Here is an 18,644-nt window from a genome sequence, read left to right on the forward strand (position 1 = left end):
CTAAAGATAAAAGAGTCAAAGGCCACAAAAAGGAAAACGTTTTCTGTGCTTTTACTTGAGTTACAATTATACAGTTATAAAAAAACTAATTAATATTAAATTTACCAAATAATATATGCAATTCTAAATTTACCAAACAATATATGCAATTCTAAAGATAAAAGAGCCAAAAGGCCACAAAAAGGAAAATGATTTATGTTTCTTCCACTGCTTCTACTTGAGTTACAATTACCATAAAGAAGAGTTACTCCTGAAACATACACAAATAAAAGTTTAGCAAAAACAATTACCATAAAGAGTTACTCCTGAAACATACACAAAGAAAAGTTTAGCAAAAACTTATCTAGTTGTTTTGCGATCAATGTATGAAACTTTAACTAATATACTAATAAGCCAAAACATCAACACTGATAAAGCTATAGTGATAAAAATAATTCAATTCCATTCGAACCATTCAATTCAACACAATAAAATAATAAAATTCAATCCAAACCATTTAATTCACAATAATAGAAACTTGAAAAGATGATTAAATCCTATAAGACTACCAACCTTGCACATCTTTTAGAGGACTTCCACATAAGAGTTTGGTCACACGTATAAAATCAGACTAATAAACATCAAGTACACTCGACCAATTTAGCTCCTTTTGTCAAGAACCGTGAACATCATTCGTACGAAGTATCACTCTTTGTGATCAACCCAAATGCGTTGGTATATATATAACCAACCATACAAAAATGTCATTTCTAATAATTATGTAATATATTATTGGCTGCAATAAATAAAAGTATAAGAATTCAAGAAGCTTCTCTTTAAATCATGTGCAGTGTTGCTACAAATATAAGTTACCCTTACTTTAATGGTTCCAGCAATTTGTGAAACAACTTGAGGGAGAAACTCTTCCACTCCACCAGTGCCGATGTCTGCTAACTTGGAAGTGAAATCATTTTAGCCAATATAGAATGTATAGAGATTTTCCAAATATATTCGCCGAAGGAAGTTTCGTATCTGAACAACAATAGAAAAAATTAGCAATAGCACATTTTGGCAAGAACGGAGCCTATAGCGAAGTACCTAAGTTTTGTCCAAAAATAAGTTAGATTAGGATATTTGCGCATTTTGTACCTTGTTGACCTGCTTATTTAACTTTGGTGACAAATTGTTTTATTTGATTGAACTGAATAGCGAGGAAGAAATGGCTGATTCCAGAGACAAACAAAGGAGTATTAGGAAGAAGCACAGTGGATGCCAATGTAGCATAGTTTGCTCCATGTTGAAAATCAGATCCTATTGATTGTAGATATGGACTCAAAAATGGAATTCCAATAGCTTAAGCTGCAAAATCAAATAAACAAAAATGTTTGTCATCTCTATGAGAGAAAAACGAAACAAAGAAGAAGGAGAAGCTAGAATATCTCTATGAATCATGGCTTCATGTCCATAATCATAAGGAATGATATAAACATGAACATGAACATGAACATTTTGATTAATATTACCTAAGAGAAGCTACAATGTGCTGCTCTGTCTTGTGGAAGACCACTATTTAGATATCCCAATTTGTTAGAAATTGAAATATAGAGAAGTAGAATTCATGAACGATTAAAAGTTGCGACCTTCGAGTTCATGTTTTGATAGAGCAATCGGCTGCTTGGTCCAGTTTCCCATGATCGACAAAAACACTTCCAAGATTGTTCAAGGCCTGGTAGATTAAATGTAACAAAATAATACCAAAACTCTTAAGTTAATACAAAATCAGTATTGTTCATTAGTTTGGAAGAAGAATAGCACAAATAAGCATAAAAAACAAAATTTATAGTTAACCGCAGCAAGTATCATCATCACCGCAGCAAGTTCGTTCAACACAACAACACAAATCAACAGAACTCGATAACGCCTTCAGCTTCAACCGCACGGCCATCAACGTGTTAATCCATATCATCAATTTTCCAAATCTGCATATCTGTATTAATTAACAGCATCTTCAAATAACAACATCAAATCGCACATCACCGACTCCGACGCGATCTCAAAATTTCAACATCTGCAGAAAAAAACTGTTACACATATCTTCTTCAACAACTCACAACAACTTGCGAATTTAGAACCATCGCCATCATACTCGGCAGCAAACGGAATCAGCAACTTTGCAACAAACGACGAAACCGTGTCATCAATCCGGATCACAACCGCGTCGTCGATCCCTTTTAAAACAGAATAGTAAATCGGCTGCGGAATTATATGAACAACACAACAAATTCACGAAGATAAGTGATTGGTTTTAAAAAAGAGAATCTAATCAAAAAGAAGATGCATAGTAATAAGAGAGGAAGTTGAAGATGGAAGAGAAACCGTGAGGGACGGTTCTTGAAGTTGGAAGAGAAATTGTCGTAAATAGAGACGTGCGTTGAATATTAACAATTACAAAATTAAAATGCAGCAGCCCACAATATGGGAAAATGACGTGAAAGAAGAAGAAGAATGGGATGCACTAACCTTTTTTGACAGTTTTGGAATTTGGAAGAGTGTGGGATTAAGGACAGTTATGAGAATAGTGGAAATTGAAGAATAGAAGGATGTAACCGCATGAAAGAAGAAGTTAATTTTGACAATGCTGATGTGGATTTTTGTGGGAAGAGAGGCTGATGTGGCATAGGTTAGAGATGAGGAAATGTGTGAACTTTCTTATATGATAGATAGCTAGTAGTTTGCCCGTGCGATGCACGGTTAAGTTTGTATAATTTGCTCTTAATTATTTGTTAATCATATTTTTAATATAAAAAATATCAATTGTAAGAAAATAAGTAAAACATAGATTGAAAAAGGGAAAAGTGTGTGAGTAAGATGAAAAGAATATTACCATAGTTTTATTATGATATAATGTGATTTTTTTAATGAAATGAAAACAAAATATAAGAGAAAATGAAGATGAAGATATGACCTTAAAATAGTCTCAACCTAACATTCAAAAGTTTAATTCTTATGCTAGCATGAAGAAATATATAGCAGAGGTGGGATAATAGTGGAACGTTAAAAAAAAATTACATGATTATTGATTAATTATATATAGTACATATTAGTCCGTGATAAATAATTATATTTTTTTAATAATAATGTAACCACTGAAAAAGAAAAACTAAATGGTAAAATGAATTATTGAAAAATAATAATATAAAAAAACATTAGTTAACTTCAGGGATTAATCCTTTGATCCGATATTGTAATAGATGATTACATTTTCTCAAAAAATTTAACATGGATGTGTGGTTAGGATTTATTTTGAATAAAAAATCTACGATTAAGTTGAAAGAGATCTTTATCATATCATGCAAGTATTCTTCAATATAACATCCATACCTATAAAAAATTATAACGTAAAATGAATGAGTGGGAAAAAAACTAAGAGAAAATAATAGGAAAAAAATGGGATAATTACAGTAACTAATCCCTCAAATCGATGAGAATTCTATTAGATGACAAAACATTCAAAAAAATGAAAATTGTTTCGTGGTTATGATTGAATTCGAACCTAAGACCTCTGACTAAGGTGAAAGAGATCATTATCATATCATGTAAGTGCTCTTGAATATAATATTCATTTTTTAATCCACCATTTTTCACGATTCATTTTTTTTTAAATTGTCTTCAAAATACGTACCTACAAAAAAAACATAAGTTAACTTCAGGGACTAACCCCTTGATTCAATATTGTAGTACATGATCAAATTTTTTCAAAAAATTTAAACATCGATGTGTGGTTAGGATTGATTTTGAATAAAAAATCTACGATGAAGTTGAAAGAGATAATTATCATCTCTTTTAAGTGCTCTTTAAAAATGAGAATTAGAATAATAAGATATAATAGTGCTAATGAATAATGAGAAATAGAATAATTATTAATTTAAAATAATTTAAAAAAAAATAGAATTATGATTGATATTAGAGTGACATGTGTCAAAGGATGTCAAGAGTTGTTATCATGATGACACATAGCTAGGGTTGCCATCATGACAACCTTGCATTTATATATAAGATAAGATAAGATAAGATAAGATAAGACAAGATGATGTTATGTTGTTCTATAAATCTCATTGTAGAAAAATATACCAATAAAATAATATAGAATTGTTCTCATCTTTCTTTCTTCTCTTTTATCTTCTTTCTCCTTATTTTATAAGAAGACCAAAATTATTAATATAATAAAAAATAAATTGTTAAGAAATAATGCAGTTTTACAAAAATAAAAAATATCTAAATAAAAAGTATTATTATTATTGATATAAATTTGTATAAATTGTGATTTCCCCTACATTTGCGCCTTCCCTTGAGATACCCGCGAAATTCTCAAGCTTCAAAAATGGCTATTCCCCATTCTCCTCCTCCTCTTCCCTTTTGTTCTTCTTTCTGCACCCTCCCTCACCTCTCAACTCCTCGTCTCTCTCGCCTCAACCCACACCTCCTCATTCCTCTTGCTCAATCAGCCGCGGAATCCGATTAACCCCGGAATCCGCCATGGAAGATGCATAGAATAATATCCACGCCGGCGTCTAAATTCCGCCAATTCCGGCGACTCCGCTCCGGACACACTACCATCACCGCGGCGAGCGACGAGGAACAAGCTTCACATATCTTATTATGGCGGTACCAGATCTTGGATCCAGACAGCGAGTTTGTTGCCTATTGGAACAAGGTTTTCCTCGTCACCAGTCTTCTCGCGCTTTTCATCGATCCTCTTTACTTCTTCCTCCCGACCGTTGGTGGCCCTGCTTGCTTGACGGCGGACCCCAAGCTCAGCATCTTCCTCACTGTTCTTCGCTCGTTTGCCGATCTCTTTTATGTTCTGCATATGGTTATGAAGTTTCGGACTGCGTTTGTTGCTCCTAATTCGAGAATCGTCGGTCGCGGTGACCTTGTTATGGATCCCAGACAAATTGCAATGCGGTATTTGAAGTCTGATTTTGTCATTGACCTTGCTGCTACCATTCCACTGCCTCAGGCAAGTTACCCTTGCACCTTTTGTCCTTATCATATATGTTAGTCGATTTTGAGATAGATATTCAATTAGAATAATGATGATGATTACGAATATAATTATGATATAATTAGTAACTGTTAATTACATTATGTTTATTTTAATATTGATCGAGTATCTTTCATTGCTTTTGAGTATCTCCTCTTAGGCCTAAGTTTGACTCAGGTCTTTGAGAATTTCTAGTAGGACTTTCTTTTGAGATGTAAAGCCTTGTTGACAAAAAATATTGATTGACTGTTGAGTTTGATGAAATTGCAGATCGTTATTTGGTTAGTGATTCCAGCTAGTAGCGGCAAAAAGAGTGATCATGCCAACAACACTCTTGCACTTTTTGTTCTTATTCAATACGTTCCTAGGCTCTTTCTCATCTTTCCTTTGAACCAGCGTATTCAAAAAACAAATGGTGTTATAGCAAAGACTGCCTGGATCGGTGCTGCATACAATCTTATTCTCTACATGCTAGCTAGCCATGTAATGTGACCATTACCTTGCACGAATTTTGTTTTATTTTCTTCATGGCACTAAATCATGGTAGGCAATTGTAATTGCGGCTGCAATTTAACAGTTTTAGAGGTCTCTGCAAACAGCGTGGCAACTTCAATTGCGGTTGCATGCATTTTGCCGCAATATAAAGGTTCACTATGTAACTGCAATTGCAACCACGATTTAAGACCATGATTGTTATTATTTTGGTAATTAATTTATGTTTGGAACTTGGAACTTGAAACTAGAACAGGTTACAGGAGCAACTTGGTACCTATCATCAATAGGAAGGCAGTTCAATTGCTGGAAAACGCAATGTGAACTGGAAAATCGGTCGCATTCCCTTTCTTGTTTGCCTAGTTTTCTTGACTGTAATAGTTTGAATCTCCCGGAAAGACAGTACTGGCTAAATATCACTCGTGTTATTGCCAAGTGTGATGCAAAGAGCAAGATCAACATCAAATACAAGTTTGGGATGTTTGCAGATGCTTTCCTCAATGATGTTGTCACTACTAGTTTTAAGGAAAGATACTTCTATTGTCTTTGGTGGGGTTTACGAAATTTAAGGTACCATTTTATTTTCATTTTGTTCTATTCTGTTTCAGAAGAGCTACACTTTATTGTTGTGAAAAATGTTCATTTCTTTTTGATGATTTACATATTTATATTGGTGGTTATTTCTTTTTGAAGTTCTTATGGACAAAATTTGGACACCACCACATACCTTTTAGAGACACTATTTTGCATCGTCTTATGCATTGCTGGATTGGTTCTCTTCTCACTTTTGATTGGAAACATGCAAGTAAGAATATTGAATCAGAATTTTTCATAGCTAAATAATCATACAATACTAGTAGATTTTGTCTATTATTATGAATTAATTTTTACCATATTTCCCCTGTGGAAGACATACTTGCAATCGATGACAGCTAGATTAGACGAATGGAGGATTCGGAAAAGGGATACAGAGGAATGGATGAGGCATCGACAGCTACCTCAAAATTTGCAGGAACGCGTTCGTCGTTTCGTTCAGTATAAATGGTTAGCTACGAGAGGAGTAGATGAAGAGGCCATACTGCTTTCCTTACCTTTGGATCTCCGCCGCGAAATCCAACATCACCTGTGTCTCTCTCTAGTGCGACGAGTATGTCTCTCTCTATCCTTTTTTTCTTGTGTCTAAATCTTCCCGTTTATCTAGAAATAACCCTACTTAATTTTGTTATCGGCCGTGAGCTAAAATTAAATTCCCATATTATCATATTATACAGGTGCCATTCTTCTCACAAATGGATGATCAACTACTTGATGCAATCTGCGAACGCCTTGTATCATCATTAAGCACGCAGGGAACGTATATATTTCAAGAGGATGATCCAGTAGATGAAATGTTGTTTATCATTAGAGGGACATTGGAGAGTTCGACAACCAACGGAGGAAGGTATGGGTTCTTCAATTCAATCACACTAAGGCCAGGAGACTTTTGTGGAGAAGAATTGTTAACATGGGCTTTGTTACCAACCTCAACTCTCAATTTACCTGCTTCAACTCGAACTGTAAAAGCTATTACCGAAGTAGAAGCTTTTGCGCTACAAGCAGAGGATCTAAAATTCGTGGCAAGTCAGTTCAAACGTCTTCACAGCAAGAAACTTCAGCATGCTTTTAGGTATTATTCGCAGCAATGGAGAACATGGAGTTCGTGTTTCATACAAGCGGCATGGAGAAAGCATCAGAAAAGAAAGGCAACAAGAGAGTTGTCAATTAAGGAAGGCATTTACTACATGGCGGATCCTGAGATTGAGGAATCATCAGGGCATGGCAAAAATTTTAATAATCTTGGTGCTACTGTTTTGGCTTCAAGATTTAAAGCAAATGCGAAGAAAGGGAATAGTAAGATTAGTGATCCAGTGCCGCAGTTGTTTAAACCTCATGAACCTGATTTCTCTCGAGATCACGATGTTTAGTGAGCACAAAAACAAGGTGAAGTTAGAATGAGTTTAACACTAATTCTATAGGAATTATTTTATGAGATGGATGTAAATGGTTGTACTGTATTAATAGATTAGTATTCTTAATTTTTTGCCTTAAGCGAATTTACTTTTAATTAAATTTCACACATTTGGACTATTTCTTTCATTACAAATCTTTCTTAAAGTGCATCCTTTTCAAATATTGCTTCTTTTAAAACTTAGGTGCATGGCTGTAATTTTTTTAGCATGAATTCATTTAGGAGATTTCTCAATCCACCCCTCAATTGGGGAGGTTTATCGGAAAGATCGTTCTGATAGTTTATCAGAAACATTTAGCTTCCGGTTATAATAGTTTTTGTTGGATCACGATTTTAACAAGTTTGCCACCGAAGAAATTACTGGGTCGAGTCGCGGATCGGTACGCTTTCTTTAAGACGTTTCGCGGTACTGCCAAAATTATGCAAAACAGCTCTTAATAACCACGACGCCTCCAGGATAAAACAACTCAGTTCTATACTATACAATTACTACTTGCACGGTAGATAATCGGTCTAGAAATACACCTCAGATGGTACTAGGACCATTCAAATATGAAATTTCAATAATTCTCTAAAGAGAATCCAAGAAAAAGTTATACTTGATGATTTCTCAACTCAAACGAGGAGAAATTAACATTATTCTCTAAGGAGAATACAAGTCCTTCTGGTTGTTCCATATAGATTTTTTATTCTAAGTCACCATTTAGAAAGGTTGTTTTAACATCCATAAGTTATAAATAACAGTTATTGAAATAAGTACCCTAATAGATGTAAACCTGGTGACTAGAGAGAAGGTGTCGAAGAAATCTATATTTTCTCTGTCTAAAACCCTTGGCTACAAGGCGAGCCTTGTATTTATCAATAGATCCATCAGGTTTTAGTTTCTTTTTCAAAACCCATTTACAACCGATTGGTTTGCAACCAGGAGGCAAGTCTACTAAGTGCTGGGTCTTGTTAGATTCTAGAGAATCTATCTCATCATTAACAGCTTCTTGTCATAAGTCTGCATCCAGAGATGACAGTGCTTCTTGAAGATTTATTGGATCTTCTTCTACATTATAGGCCGCATAATCAGGCACATAGTCTTTAGAGACTCTTACTCTTTTATTTCGTCGAAGCTCTGTTTCTACATTGTCGTTGCTTTTCGTGCTTCTTATCACAGGAATATGACTCGATTGAGTACCCCCACTATTTTCCGATTTGAAAGGAAATTCGTCTTCATAGAAATCAATATCATATGATTCTATGATCACTTTTGCATTTAGGTCATAAAACCTATATGCCTTACTGTTTGCTGCATACCCTATGAGTACACATTCATATGCTCTACTAGCGAGTTTAACTCGTTTTGGCCAGAATTCTAACATAAGCTAGACATCCCCAAGTTCTCAAATAAGACAAGTTTGGTTATCTTTTCTTTAATATCTCATAAGGATAGATATTACTTTTTGACTTGGGAACTCTATTCATGACATAACAAACAGTCAATAAAATTCCCCCCACTAGTGAGGTGCAGCACCAGAATTCATCATAATTGCAACAACAAGTTCAGTAAGAGTTCTATTCTTTCTTTCTACTTTACCATTCATTTCAGGGGAATATGGAGAAGCCGTTTCATGTACAATTCCATGTTGTTTATAAAGAAATATTAAATAAACTAGAATCATACATATTACCTATCACTACAAATTCTTACTGAATTATTTTCAAATTCTTTATACAGTTTTTAAAACTTATCAATTTCATTCACAAAAATATCATTCTTTGTGATGATGGTGTATAAATCTACCCCAATAAACTGACTAAATCTTACCTTATTTAGAAGAAAAAAAACATAAGCATGATTCTTTATAATATCGGGACCATACATAACATCCTTCAAGATTGAAGTCTTTTCACAGGTGGAACTTATTCCACTTCTCCAATATCGACAACATTAGTGGTGTGGACATCTCCCAACAACACTTTTTATCTTTAGTATTCGTGTATGTTTTAAACATAACATGATCATAGCAAACACGATGATAGACGCCTGTGTTTATCCACCAATCATCATATCCATCAAACATGTTGATTTCAATGATCATATGAATAAATTTTCCATTATCCAGATTAACCTGTACATTACGGGCTACGCCAAGTTCAAGCATTACAGGCTACATCTCTTAGCCATATGACTTAGTTTTCCATAGTTGAAACAAAAGGAAAACAACGTCATTTCTTTGAGGTGGTGGTTGTTGTCTAGTTGGAGCAATTGGGGCCATAAAAAGGTTCTCATTCTTAATTTGGTTCCCAATATTGCGGTTCTCTAATTCTTTAATGATTTGCCATATGGCTTCAGAACCACACCGAGTTTCTTTTTGTTGTTTAAAACAACCAAGACTTCTCTTTTAAATCATGTCTCTGAGATTCTTTTTCAATTTAAATGAGAATAATCAATCTCTAAATTAAAAATTATTTTATTTTGTAACAAAGCATAATTCTTGAAAATTTTCAAACTAGGGGACAATTTGTCAATAATAAAAGAAATTCGAATTGTACATATAAGTACATACCTTTAGTGATGATCTCATGAGCAATCTTTCAAAACTTGTGACTTTGGATTTCCACGGACGTTTCATCTAGCATCTGATACTTCACGTAGTTGCTAAAATCATTCTTATGTTCTCCAGCTTCTTCAATGTCATACTTGTTTTTCAGAGCCTCTTAAACATATTTTGAAGTATCACAGTTACTGTACTTGTCATACACATCATTTGCGATTCCATTCAAAATGTTAGAATCATTCTTTCTATAAGGTGATTTCTTTCCTAAGCTGTAAATTGTTTGCTTTAATCTGTGCAGCAGATTCAACTTCAACACTATTACGTGTTCCTTTTGAATCCTCAGATTTCTTATCGTTAGTTTGTTCGGTTGATCCAAAAGGAGCAGGAAAATGTCCTCGGTCAAAATGTTAGCTATCTTTTTCAACTTTAAGAAGAAAATCATCATTTGTTGCCAACATTTGAAGTGACATCTCTCAAACATGAACGATTTATCAAAGAAAGTATCCGCAGAAGTTCCAATAATTTCTTCGGTAGCCATGGCAATTCGAAACGTCTTAAAATTGTTGGATCACGATTTTAACAATTTTGCCACCGAAGAAATTACCGGGTCGAGTCGCAGATCGGTACGCTTTCTTTAAGAGGTTTTGCGGTACTGCTAAAATTATGCAAAGCAGCTCTTAATAACCACGATGCCTCTAGGATAAAACAGCCCAGTTCTATACTATACGATTACTACTTGCACGATAGATAATCGGTCTAGAAATACACCCTCAGATGATACTAGGACCATTCAAATATGGTATAAATACCATGTTAGTATCTGGTATAATGACCAGTCGTAATAATTTCTCAAACCAAGAGAAATTTCAATAATTCTCTAAAGAGAATCCAAGAAAAAGTTATACTTGATAATTTCTCAACTCAAACGAGGAGAAGTTAACATTATTCTCTAAGGAGAATTCAAGAAAGTACTCGGAAAATTCAACGAGTAGAAAGAAAGGGGGAGAAGTTGGCGCTTCGACAATTCGAAAGACGCGGAGTTATGAGAGTGAGGAAGGAAAAACTCAAAATAAGTTTTTGGTGTGTTTTGGAATGAAACAATTGACTTCCTTATACAATGAAGTAAACTAGCTAACATTTATAATCTAAGCGATGTGAGACTAAGGAATTTTTCCAACTAATATACAATGTGGGACTTGACTTAATGAACTTTTTCAATCCATCTCCCTATATTGGAATATATACATAATTTTCCAACAGTTTTAAAGGGACGAATTGTACAAAAAAATAATATTTACACCAAATGTTAGATAATACCGGGCATGCATAGCACAAGCATATAGATGATATTAGATAATATTGTAACTATTTTTAAGTTTATTGTGCATTGCACAAAATGTTTTTTTATAGAACGACTTGAACGAGTCTTTTTGCTCAAGGTGATTTAATCTTACATCTCAAAATTACAACAGAAGATCTGTAATCTCTAACAAGAATCACACATGTGTACATTCTGGTCTCTTTCTGGACCTGGTACGAACCCGAGCTTAAAGTGATTGGACCGGGTATGAATTTCGGTATGGGGTGGACTTGAGGTAGCCTTTTTGAGAAGGTGAACCAGGATAAAAATGAATGTATCTTTTACTTTCTGACTTTCATTTAACTCAGAACTCCCACGCAGTCTGTCTTCAGAATTGTACTTAACTAAGTCAGAAGTTCTGACGAAGAAAAGAAGCTAAACGAATGCATATCTCGTTGGTTATACATTATTATTTCAAACATGCTTCCGTAACAATATCCAAAGCATAACCAATAAAATGAGATACTAGAAGAAAGAAAAGATTTACAGAAAGGGAAATAAGTATTGAAGAACACAATTCAAACCCCCCCTTTCTTGTGTTTTTCTCCACCTTCATGTAGCCATAGTGTTATCCGTAAAAGTGGATACGTTCGACTGAAGTCTAGTCATCATAGTCTGAGGCATACCATATTGATATTATCCAAAAGGATTGCGTCCCTTGGGAAAAGTGCTCGTGTGGAATTGAACAGGGATCCCACATTTCCTGTCGAGACCGGTGTCGTCGAACAAGGAGCAGCAGTTGACCTCACGGAAGACAAAACTGTCGCACTTAGAGTTGTGGCGCCCGTCGGTATGGCATCCACAATTTATGCAAAAACTTGCGTATGTGAAGGACTCGAATTATTTGTGTTTGTGCTCGAACGTGACATTTTAGTCACTTGTTTACCACTTCTTAAGTTCATACACACGTAACAACAGAAAAGATAAAATAACTTTCACAAAAATTGTAAAAAAAAAAAAAGAAATATTTTAGCACCGTCCCACTGGGGGTGCCATTTTGTTTACCCTTTGGTTTGGTAAACTTCGCTAGTCTCTTCTTAAAGGTTACTTGCGAGGTCGACCAGAGAATCTCAAAACAGTGCTTTGGTTTCCAAGAGATTTTTGTGAGAGTTCCTTCGATTCTATGATAGCGTCGACACGGCGTCTGACAGGTTCAGGATTTGATAAAGGTATTTTCACTAACGTACTTGGTGAAAATCAAACCAACAAAAATAAAGAGAGTTGTTCGACACGCCTGATCGACAAATAATAGTTTTGTAAAAAATGTTTGGTGAAAATCAAACGAAAAATAAAGACATAAAACGACAAGAGTTTAAAGTAAATGACATAACATTTAAAGTTTGCAGAAAATTAGATGGTTCAAACATACATAGACTCATTTTGCTCTCTCGCTTGGGTACTCTGAGTGTATTATTGTCGCACGCTCGCGAAAAAAAGAACAGAGTCGCCACCAATATATTTATCCCAAAAGGGAAAGGAATATCAGAAAACCTAACTCAGAAAGGAACAGGGTCTTGCGACCAGAGAATCTAGGTACGGGAGTCGGTTACGTGAGGGGAAAGTATTAGCACCCCTTATGCCCATCGTACTCGATGGTATCCACCTATGTTTGCTTCTATCTAAAGGGTGTGTACTATATCTATGTCTATATGTGAATGAATGCAGAATGTAGGAAAAAGAAAGAATTATACTCGCACGGGCCCTACCCCGCTGCCTACGTATCCTTTTCAAGAATCAGAGTTACCGTAGCTCGGCTCAAGATTTTCTGTTTGTTTTTGTGTTTTTTAGTTGGGCGGAGTTAACATTCGCGCTCTTGCATAAGGGATCGACCTACGATGCGTACGAGCGGAAATAACATTGCCCTTAGAAAGAAGAAAGAGAGAGAGAGATTGGTTTGTGTCTTTTAGGTTAATTCCATGATGACAAAACCCACTACAAGGCATCGCATCACTTCCTTACTTTGTTTTAAGTCTGACCATTTATTAGTTTTTTTTTAATGTTTTTGGTTGTTGTTTTTTAAGGGAGATTTGTCTGTGACTTAAATCATAAAAAAAGAGTTTTTTGAGTATTTAGAGAACACACATCAAAGCCTACACCTCAATCGTTTCTCTAAATAGCGATCAAGAAATACACCGAGGCCTACGCCTCAATCATTTTTCTTCCGCTAAGTAGAAAAGAAATACACCGGGGCCTACTGTCATACCCCAAATTTGTCCTACCCCTTAACTTTTATCTGGCTTAGGCTTATGCATTTCATAATCTCATGTACATACCTCCCATTAGGTCATATAACGCATCATGCATTCATTAATCAATAAAATTGACATTGGGATCAAGGATCTTGAATCATTAAGGGTTCATAGTGATTTTGAGGTGTACATATCAAATATCACTAATTCATCGAGTGCTCCTTAGAGCGTTGGACTGTAAGAGTAGGGTCTGGATTCATGGTTATTGTGTACTTCAGGACATGGCTTTCCTTTATGCTTCAAATACTATCTTCAATGAGGAACTCTGTCAAGGCAAAAGAAGACTCATAGATTAATTTGCAAAGTTTAAGTCAAAGGTTTATGGTTTGAATTGCCAAGAGCGTGAGCATGGTTATAAGAGTAAATTGGTCTAAAGCAAGATTGTTCTCAAAATTGTTTGTGGCTTGTCACCCTGGACTGATGGATTAAAATCATGGCTTCATTGGTTGGTAGATGGATTCAAGGCATGGGTCTAAATGACTCCATTGTTCATAATTTGTTCAAAGTTATTCAAAGTACAAAAGGCACACATTGTTCAAGGCATAATTTGCGAACATGGCTTGAATTTCATTCACCATTAAGAGACATCTCATTACAAAACATCAAGAACACTCCTAGTTTCAACATCCAGTCATGAACCATTCAAACATTTTCCTCTTTAGAACTCTACAATTTACCAAATACAATACATCAACATAAACATCATTCCCACTTATCCAAGGTTCAAGTAACAAGTTTCTCTTACAAAATACAAGTGTCCATCAAAACAAAATTCAGATCCTAGTACAAATCTATATCTAATTCATTCTCAAATACAAAAAAGAAGCTGCGCAAAAATCCTTTCCTAGACCTATCCCTTCAGTTTTCAATTTCATTCCAATTGCCTAATCAATCTCCACTTTATGAGGTATACTCCCTTGCTTGACTTGACCCAAAAGCTCCATGAGGCTTGCCATCATACACTTGCATAATCTAATCTTTGGAATCACAATAGACCTGCCAAAACCAAAGAAGAAGTTTAAACATATCAGCATCAAAATAACACAGACCAAACCATGTCTTCCAACTGCCCTGTACCTCCTAATCACTTTCCAAGCCTATAACCGATTCAGTCCCTCCCTAACCCTCAATCAATTCAGCTAACTAACAACCTAACTAATTTCCTGATTCTACTACCAATACATTCCGCCAACTATTGAAAATTCAAAGAACCTGCAGCATTCAAACAGTTCACATACTACATATAACCCTGCTGCAACATTTCAACTAACAGAATCAAACAAGTTCACCAAGATACCTTTTCCAACAAAATCCTGACCGTCATTCATGGAAACAAGATCAATTAACTTTCAGCAGAAATCTACAACAAAAACGGTCCCTAACAGCCATTCAAACATAAACCACAACATTCAAACCATAACAGTTTACTAGCTTCAGCTACACTAGGCCAAAAGGCTCGAGAATTCAGCAGCAACTTCACCATCTCATCATACACAATTAACACTTCACCCTAACTTTTGAAAACATGTTAATATACTAACCTCCTACAAAAATCCAGCAAAGAGACTAAGTCAGTCCCATTTCACCATACAACTTCAATACACACATCCACACATCCACACAATATACCTAAGGCATCAGTTCAGACCAAAAGCAATTCACATCAATGTACAGAAAATTAAAAGCGAAGAAAGAGATGAAGCACGATGTTGTAACCTCCCCAAATTCCAAACACATTCAGTTTGAATTAACATTCAAAATCCCACACATACTAACTCCCAGCTTAGCAAACAGTTTGTAACAGAATTGCTAATATTCCTATAACAAAAAAAACAGAATTCTAACCACTTTTATACCTTTCTTAACCACCTAACTTTCAGTTTAAAACTCAGAGCCAGCCCCTAACTAACTGTTTCTAATTTCCCTAACAGATTCTAAGTCTAATTACCATCTAACTGATTTTTCTAACTTTTCCTAACTGCCTATAACAGAATTTCCCAAACTCTAACAACCTAGTATTTAATAACTCTTATAACTACTTTCAAACCACCCATAACAAACCTCCCAACCGATTCCTAACAACCTAACATTCAGTTAATTGAATCCTAACCATTCTAACAGAGAGAAAACAGAAAAGTCAAAAATAACTAACCTTGAGAACCGATTTTCTTCATCCCCATATAACAGATTTCTTCTTCATCCGTCAGCTTCTAGCCACCCCTTATCCATAATAGAACTCACGCCTCATTCACAGACCACACTTCATCTTCTCCATCTTCAATCCTTTCTCCCATCTTCTTCACTTCAATTCACCTTCTTCAATCTCCATTTTTCTCTCATTTTCACCACCTTCATCTTCACTTCACTCCACCATCTTCACTCTTCAAACTTCAAGTTTTCTCTGAATCTTCACCATCACACACCACTTTATCACCTTCACTCTTCCATTTTTTCACCTCAGACACCATTCACCATCATTGATCACGAACTCTAACAGATAATTCTCCAACAATCTTCATCACTTTTCATCACAAACCTCAATCTTCAAGAAACCTCCATAAAAAATAATCTCCGAATCGTCACGTTCTTCATCATAGATAACCTGCAAAAAAATCAGAGAATATTCACGGAAAGAATCTTCCGTTTCTTCAATTCCTCAATCGACCATAATTCTGAACCTTCTCCGTAACCTTTGATCCAATTCTTCATCATCATAGTCGAATCTTCATCGTCATCTGTTCATTATCAACGCAGAGAGTCGCATCATTAATCTTCTTCACTGCAAACAGCATCAAATTCGTAATCCATGGAGGTCACAACAAGAACAAAAAAGATCGCGATAACGCATTGAGAAGAAAGAATCTGAGACGGGAGGTTGTTGAATCGAGAGAGGGATTAACGGAATCGAGTGAAGAAAGAGTCAAATCGGGAGAGACGAAGGAGATGAGCCGAGGTTGCCTCGCTTTGGTCCACGGTGGCGTTCGAGGGTTTCGATCGGAGATGAAGGGGGGAGTATGCTCCGCCGTTGGTGCGTCCACGAGGAAGAAGAAGGAAAGCTGAACGGTCACAATCTAAACCCTATTTCCTCTTCTTTGTTTATTTAATTTTTTTATTTTTTATTTTTTTTAATTCAATCTTTTTTTAATTAAAATCATGATAACAAAAATCTGTAACAAAACGTCATTGGGCTAAGGCGAATTCCTAAGTATACCTCCCATTAAGCCCACAACATTCTTTTTGGGAACAAATCTGGAACAAAAAATAACTGGTTGGGCCGATCCCTTTGGGCCCTGCACCCGAGCTTCTCAGCACACACCTATAATTCATCTTAGCACCCCCTGTTTACATTTTTGTTCTTGTTAAATTTAGGTATTGACATAGTTTTTGGTTACTAAATTTCTTTTGATAAAACAATAAAAGTCATGACTTTCTAGGTAGATTTAGGTGATTTTAGGATTAATTTTAGTCTTAGAATTTTCTCCTAAATGGCTCATAAAAATAGTAGATTTTTTAGGTTAATTTTGACATTTAATTTCCTTCATAAAAAACTCATAAAAATAGTAGTATTTTTAGGTTGACTTTGTACTAATACTTGAATTGCTTCTCTTTATGCTTTTGTATCATTTTCATGCTATTTTTGTATAATTGTTGTGTAATGTTGTTACTTGTTTTGGCCACATTTTTGGCCTACTTTGTTAACACCATTTTAATGCTCCTTTTAGAATTTAGTCACCTTTTTAACATTAGACTTGTAGATTAGAATGACTTAGATTAGAGAATAGGTTAGTTCCCCTTTGTTCATTCTTTTTCTTTTCAATCTTAAAATACTTAATAAATACTGATAAAGATCATACCGTTTTCTATTTTCTTAGTAAGAAAGAAATGATTGGGGTGTAGGCCCCGATGTATGTTCTTTCCTACTTAGCGGAAAGAAATGATTGAGGCGTAGGCCTCGGTGTATTTCTTAACCGCTATTTAGAGAATCGATTGTGGCGTAGGCCTCGATGTGCATTCTCTAAATATTCAAAAAAAAACTGTATTTTATTTAGAGAATCGATTGTGGCGTAGGCCTCGATGTGCATTCTCTAAATACTCAAAAAAAACAAAAACTCTTTTTTGGTATGATCTAAATCACAAATAAATTCCCTTTAAAAAACACCAACCAAAAACACTTAAAACGCTTAATAAATGGTCAGATTTAAAACAAAGTAAGGAAGTGGTGTGAAGCCTTGTAGTAGGTTTTTGTCACCATGGAATTACCCTAAAAGACACAAACCAATCTCTTTTCTTCTTTCTAAGGGCATTGTTATCTCCGCTCTATTGCATCCTAGGCGATCCCTTATGCAAGAGCGTGAGCGTTAACTCCGCCCAACTAAAAAACACAAAAACAAACAGAAAATCGTGAGCCGAGCTACGGTAACTCTGATTCCTGAAAAGGATACGTAGGCAGCGGGGTAGGGCCCGTGCGAGTATAATTATTTCTTTTCCCTACATTTTGCATTCATTTCGCATTCAGACATAGACATAGTTATACACCCTTTAGATAGAAACAAACATAGGTGGATACCATCGAGTACGATGGGCGTGAGGGGTGCTAATACCTTCCCCTCGCGTAACTGGCTCCTGTACCTGGATTCTCTGGTCGCGAGACCTTGTTCCTTCCTTTGTTAGGTTTTCTGATATTCCTTTCCCTTATGGGATAAATATATTGGTGGCGACTCTGTTCATTTTTCGCGAGCGTGCGACAGCTGGCGACTCTGCTGGGGATGTTGATAGACCCGTGCTGGTCCACTCTTAGCGAGTCAATCCTAGCCTTTGTTTGTTTCGTTTATTGGGTGTTTATTTATTTGTTTATGTGTTTACATTTTGTGTATATGTTTGCATATCATGTCTATTTCCTGTTTTGCATATCATGTTTACTTTCCGCATGCATCTGGACTATATTATGGGTCCCCGTGGGGGCCAC

General features: G+C 35.5%; 1 protein-coding gene across 1 annotated transcript; it reads left to right on the plus strand.

Annotated features, from left to right (window-relative positions):
• The first annotated feature begins 4,383 nt into the window (after positions 1–4,383).
• On the plus strand, positions 4,384–7,642 carry LOC131611452 (cyclic nucleotide-gated ion channel 18-like). The gene is made up of 6 exons (XM_058883472.1): positions 4,384–4,999; positions 5,294–5,506; positions 5,772–6,085; positions 6,209–6,320; positions 6,426–6,662; positions 6,787–7,642. Exons 1-6 carry the CDS (start codon positions 4,523–4,525, stop codon positions 7,477–7,479), a joined length of 2,046 nt encoding a protein of 681 aa, XP_058739455.1. The 5' UTR covers positions 4,384–4,522; the 3' UTR covers positions 7,480–7,642.
• The last annotated feature ends 11,002 nt before the right edge of the window (positions 7,643–18,644 follow it).

Source organism: Vicia villosa, linkage group LG6 (genome assembly GCF_029867415.1).
Source record: "Vicia villosa cultivar HV-30 ecotype Madison, WI linkage group LG6, Vvil1.0, whole genome shotgun sequence".
Classification (NCBI taxonomy): domain Eukaryota; kingdom Viridiplantae; phylum Streptophyta; class Magnoliopsida; order Fabales; family Fabaceae; genus Vicia; species Vicia villosa.